Raw genomic sequence first — 5,885 nt, 5'->3', positions numbered from 1 at the left:
CTCCTTCTTTATTTTCCTTTAGAACCTAATTTCTCTCTAGCTGCCTTTTTTCCTCACTGGCAATTTAATGGCCTTGGCATGAGCTAAAGAATTCATTATCAGTCTTTAGAAGAATTTGGCATGAAATTTAATGTAGTAAATTAGTGCTTAAGGAATAAATTTTGAGAGTGTCAAATATAAAAATGAATTGAGCCAAATACAGAGTAGGCAATATTGTGCCTTCCAGGTACTTTTAATGCAGATGAGCATACTATGGTGATAAGTCTTCTACTGATCACCACAGTAAATCTGCATCACAATCAGGAAAGGTACACGCATATGAGTTGCAGTCAAAAGACAAGATTTCTGAAGTATTTTTTAAGAAACTCTCCCTTCCTTGCAGAAGCCCCTGGCATGCATGTTAAATCAATGCAACAATAATACTGATAAAATTATGTTGTAATCCATTTTGCAACAAAAGGGTCAAGTGACATGTAAAAACTCAAGCCTGCAAATTATTTATTGACACTAATAGGTTACTCTTTTCACCACAAGTTTGTCTGTAAGATGCTGTTTTTCTAATGCAAATACAAGTTACGGAAAAAAAAAGGGTAGGCCACCAACTGAAAGAAAACATTTATTGAATCAAAGTCAATACTTTCCTTTTAATATCTACAAGCCAACACTGAACTGACTTTATTCAAGAATGAACACAATGTACAAAAAAAGTATGTCTGTTATAAAAATATGTCAATTTTTTTTCCTGGCTATTGAGCTGAAAACATTTTGGCAAGTGCAAGATAGGTTTGGCAAGCAAATTTAAGCTGCTATTACCAATAACAAAGATCAAATAATTTTGTAATAGTTTTGTAGTATATTTAAGAGTCATTGTTAAAGTGGCATTGGAAATGCTATCCCCTAAAAAAAGTATATCACTGCACCGCCATGTGTTTACGCATCCAGACAATTGAACATCTCATCAGGAATCAGTATCTTTATCAGTGAATACTATTCAACCTAATTTGAACTATTCAACCAGATAAGTGACATCTACCACTAAAATACAACCTAGGGAAGGTGAACTACCTCCATGGCTGTGTATTTTATGTGTTGCTTACAAACAGAGAGAGAAGATTAGGTAGGTTCATACATATTTAAGTCAACCAGACAGCTGTTGCAATGTGAAATCAGGGAAAGGATAGAAATAAAGGATCATTTATGACAACAGTCTACATGCGTCTTTGCATATAAAAATGAATTTGATTAGGCTCAGTTATGCCATATTTGTATGGATGGTTTGGGGTTTTTTATCACATAAAAATTTAATGTAACCAGGCCTCAAATAATTGACTTCTCTAAAACCACCAGCAAGGAGCAAAAAAAGGGACCATTTACAGAGATAATCTGAAAACAGTGCAATATTAAAATGCAGTTTCACAACATGTGAAAGAAACATGCTTTGGAACCTGAGCAAAAGGCATTTTACTGACTTAGTAAAAAGTCACCCTGTATGTTGTTTTGATTGGCACCTGTTCTGCCAGATTAGTATGTAGCTCTTAGCAACTTCCATGGCCCCTAAATATTTAGTACACAGAAACTGCCAACTACTTAGAAAGGTCTACTAAACTTTTCAGCCAATATTGCAGGCAGTCTGACATGCTGCTACTGGAAATGACCGTACAGGTTAAAATTAAGAAAAATTGTAAAAAGAAAAAGAAGCAGCCAAACATGTTGCTCTTCTGTTAAATAGACTAAAGCGATTCCACAACACTTAGATACGGTACTACACTGCTTTACAGTCTGAAGGTCAGCTCTTTCAAAATAAATATACTGAACATTTACAACAAATGCCTTATGAATGCAAGCTCTCTCTTTATTATTTCAAGACCAATTGCATAAAAACTAAAATAAAGACATAACTCTGAAGCAGCTAAGTTATAAGTCCTTTTTCAGAAACAGGCATGACTTGGTGCCACAGCAAAATTTTTCACATCTGCAGTAAGCAATTTTTTTTTTCTTTTAGCACCAAGCAGGCCACCATACAAAGCAACCTCACAAAGCATGCGGTCATCTACTCTGTTGATTTTGTATGAAATAATTATTTGTGCTTGCAGGTCTCAGACCTTTCAAAAATGAATGAACATTAGGTGATTGAAGACATTAGTGGAAACTCATTCATTTCTAAACTATTTGAGTGGAGAAAAGATTGAAAGACTAAAAAGCAACAGGATGTTGTGCATTAGTATTTCTGAGGAATGAGGAAAGCTAAAGTTGGTGCTTTAATTTGCCTTAACACAACTAAAAAGTGACAACCAATCCTAAACATGTAATCTACATCCATGATACTGGTAGAGGCCAATGCGTGCATGCCACTAAAAGGCACAGTCGGACCAATCTGATAAATGGCATCACCAGAGCAGAACAGCAACTTTTCACTGGACTAATCACAAAGGGTGAACAATGAGCCATCACTTCTCTTGTCATGAGCACAGAAAGCAGTCACCAAGGCAAAAGGGAGGACACGGGAAAGAAGATACAGGAACTCACATAAACCTAAAAGACAGAAAACACGCATTAAACCAAGTTTTGAGCATTCTGAGTGACCGGTTTCCAGCTGTAATACTGCTGTACATTGACTTAACATCATACATCTTATGGAAGCACTGCAAATGGTATCATAATCACATCACAAAATTCTTCTGAGATTTGTTTTACAACTAACTTCACCTGCAAAGATCAGTCTACAATATCATCTTGGTTAAAACATACTTAAGGACAGACTGATAGAGTCAGAACAATCTCCTGTCCATTCTGTGAAAAATTAACATTCTTACAAGATATCTAACTTTTTACTCAGAAGTTTTAAATTGGTCATCATAAAGACACAGGTTTTTATAGGGAGGTAATTATGAAGCAGTACGATTGTTCTTCCTACTGTTCTAACAGTGCCTAAAAAGTAGAGCACAATACTCACAGGAAAGGTATCCCCAAGGTTATCCTGCCTTTGTATCTACGAGCTGCATTTGAACATTTGCAGACATGCCACCTCCATAACCTCCCTTGGATTGCATCTGATTCTGAATTGAGCTGACCTGGACGTAGAAAGAAAAAGGAGGGGAGAGGAAAGAAGAAAGACAGTGAGCTACGACATCTTCTTGCTTCCAATTTTATTTCTTTTCTAGGTTTAGTTTTCAAGTGCTCCTTTATTACCAGTAAAGCTACATTATTTCTGCATGAGGACATATGCACCAAAGGCTTGCTGAAATGTAACTTCGGCATGTAGCGCAGTGGAAGAGATGGAAGAACTGGTGCTGAGGCAAAAGTTTTTCCTCTCTCCCAAAAAAACCTGGCTGATTCAGGGTTTCACTGACCCACTTGATTAATCAAAAACAAAAAAAAATCAAGTCTCTTACTGGCATGGACTCCACCTGAGAAACTATAATTTATTGTTATAAATATATAATTCTTGTTATATGGAAAATGTTCTTTGGCAAGCATGATACACCAGAGAAGTTAACATCATTATGTTAAAAGTATAATAGACAACTTAAAAATATCGGTATGTCTAATTTCAGATCATTAAAACAGGGCTAAACTAGGATTTTCTAAATCAAAAAGAACCTTTTGGTTTGTGGAATGTTTTTGATTTATCTATTTATGTAACAACATACAATGCTTTCCTTAATTGACACTGTTCCTTTAAGTGGAGGGCATTTGTTGTTCAAACCATAGTAATTCTCAACTTCCCTGAACATAGCTGATTTGACGGTATTTTTAGCCTCATGCAAATAAATACATAAAGACACATGCTTTGTGCCCCCCGTTTCCAAGACATGCACATCCTGCTATGACTTTCACTGCCTCTATCACCAAAAAGAAAAGGAGCCCATAGCTCTTTCCTGCTTGTGTTGCATGAGTCAAAATAATCATGTCCAAGTGCCTGCAGGAAGACAACTCGAATCTTAAAGGTTTGGCCCTTTTTTTCTCTGCATCCCAGAGCATACATAACAACTACACAATGAGCGGAAAATAACATTCATTCAAGGCTATGCCTGCAGAGCACCACTTGCCATTATTTCATCTACGCTCCTCCTCCACAGAGACCTAAAAACATCACTGGAAAGCTGTATTAAAACAGCACAGGAGAAATATTTCCAAGCAGCTTGCACGATATTTTCCCTGTCTACAAAGGAAAAAGAAGTACACTTTTTTTCGCCAGCAAGCAAAACACATGCACACGTACAAAATGAATCAGCAAACTCATTCTTCCACACAGTTTTTCAAACTTATGTGACAAAAGAGCCTGTTGTTTTGATCTTTATCTTCAGCAATATGGCATTTGGAAGGCTATGCAAAAGATTGTTTTTATTTATTTAAGCAGTGCAATGTAAAACCATTTTATACTTTTGGCCTTTTGCTGAAATAAGTGATATAGCCACAGCAAAGCAATATTACAATCTCATTTTTCTCCAGGGAAAAGTGTTCAGAGCCAATTTTGTAGTGCATCTGACATCAAAGACTACAAGCTCAGTAAAAGAGTGTGCAGAAGTGCACGGGGACGTATTTAAGAACTTCCACATTTTACCAAGCTGCTCATCTTCTTCACCAAGCATCTTTTGTTGCCAACTGAAAAAAACGAAGTTTGAATTCAATACTTTTTTCCTCAGAAAATAATTAATATACATGTAAATGCATTCAGAAGAGTGACTATAGGATGCTGTTAATTTTATCTGAATGAACTCTTACTCCAGTGAAAAGGAACTACGAAAACGTCCAGGCCACATCACCTTTCAGCCTGACAACTTGCTTGCAAGACTTGATAATTCTGGAGAGCAGCAAATCAACAAAAATTGCAAGGTTAAGGTGTAAATTTTTAGGAGTTTTTTAAAGGTTAGAATAATTTCCCCGGGTCATGAGTCACACACGTAAGTGTTTGTGTTACTGCATAAGGAAGTATCAGGCTCAAACACAGAGACTGTTGCCCTTAAAACAGAATTCAACAAATGAAACTGGTCTGCATTAACAGTTCAGTGGCTATTTTGCATATGAAAACTTTGTAGGAGACATACAATGTTAAAATCGCTGAGCAAAAAAGGTCTAACATTTGTAGGCTTCCTCCTGAAGCACCCTCCTTCTGAGGCCGTTTGAGCAACAAGAACAAGCACTATGAAATGCAGTTTTTTCTTCTTTCCCAAAAAGGCCTTTCTTTGATGATACGTAACAGCAAGGTTGAAAGAGGATTGTACCCATTAAGGATCATGTCAACTGTTGTGCTGCTTATTTATCTCATTAAATTTCCTTATTTCCTTTTCTTTCCCTCCTTTTCAGAATTAAGAAATAGACCTTGATAGACCTTGAGAAAGAAAGATAGACCTTGAGAAAGAAAACAATGGGAAACTACAAGAAATACATGAAATCAAAGACCAAACTGAAGAATATAAAAAAGAAGAAGAAAGAGATTTCACTATGGATTATGAAAGCAAAATAGGGAAAAAAGGGATGGGAATGAAAAAGAAACAGTGCACAGAGGGCTCCTGCTGTTTAAGTATACCTTTGACAAAGGAGAAAGGCACTCTACAGAGAAGGCAAACAAAAAAGCAAAATATTCCAGAAATATTCTGAATAGTCAGAAAACTATTCAGTTGGAATGGTAAGGATTTATACAAATAATAATGCTGATGAAAAAAGGCACAGGGCAGATACAAAGTGAACAAAGAACCGAATTTAAATGGAAAAAAGTAATTAAATTGCAGGTATTCACCTAAGCTATCTAGAAGAAGAAGGCACTAAGAGGTTCCTGAAGGAATACAGTGTCCATACTACAAAGTAAATTATGCAGCAGAAAAACATATGAAGGTTAACACCATAATCCCAGAATTTACACTGCGAAAAATGAACATGGAGAC

At 36.2% G+C, this 5,885-nt stretch overlaps 1 protein-coding gene across 2 annotated transcripts in view; it reads right to left on the bottom strand.

Moving 5' to 3' along the window:
- Positions 1–481: 481 nt before the first annotated feature.
- CDC42SE2 (CDC42 small effector 2) overlaps positions 482–5,885 on the bottom strand; it is an 81,608-nt gene continuing 76,204 nt past the window's right edge. For both annotated transcript variants that reach the window (XM_017742753.1, XM_008640164.2), the window contains 2 exons: positions 2,954–3,071; positions 482–2,532 (listed from right to left, as the gene is read on the bottom strand). In XM_017742753.1, coding sequence (XP_017598242.1) covers positions 2,973–3,071 — 99 coding nt within the window. In that variant the 3' untranslated portion in view covers positions 482–2,532; positions 2,954–2,972. The remainder of the gene's footprint in view (positions 2,533–2,953; positions 3,072–5,885) is intronic.

This window comes from Corvus brachyrhynchos, unplaced genomic scaffold, assembly GCF_000691975.1.
Source record: "Corvus brachyrhynchos isolate BGI_N302 unplaced genomic scaffold, ASM69197v1 scaffold408, whole genome shotgun sequence".
NCBI lineage: Eukaryota > Metazoa > Chordata > Aves > Passeriformes > Corvidae > Corvus > Corvus brachyrhynchos.
This window is presented reverse-complemented; position numbering and strand designations above follow the sequence as displayed.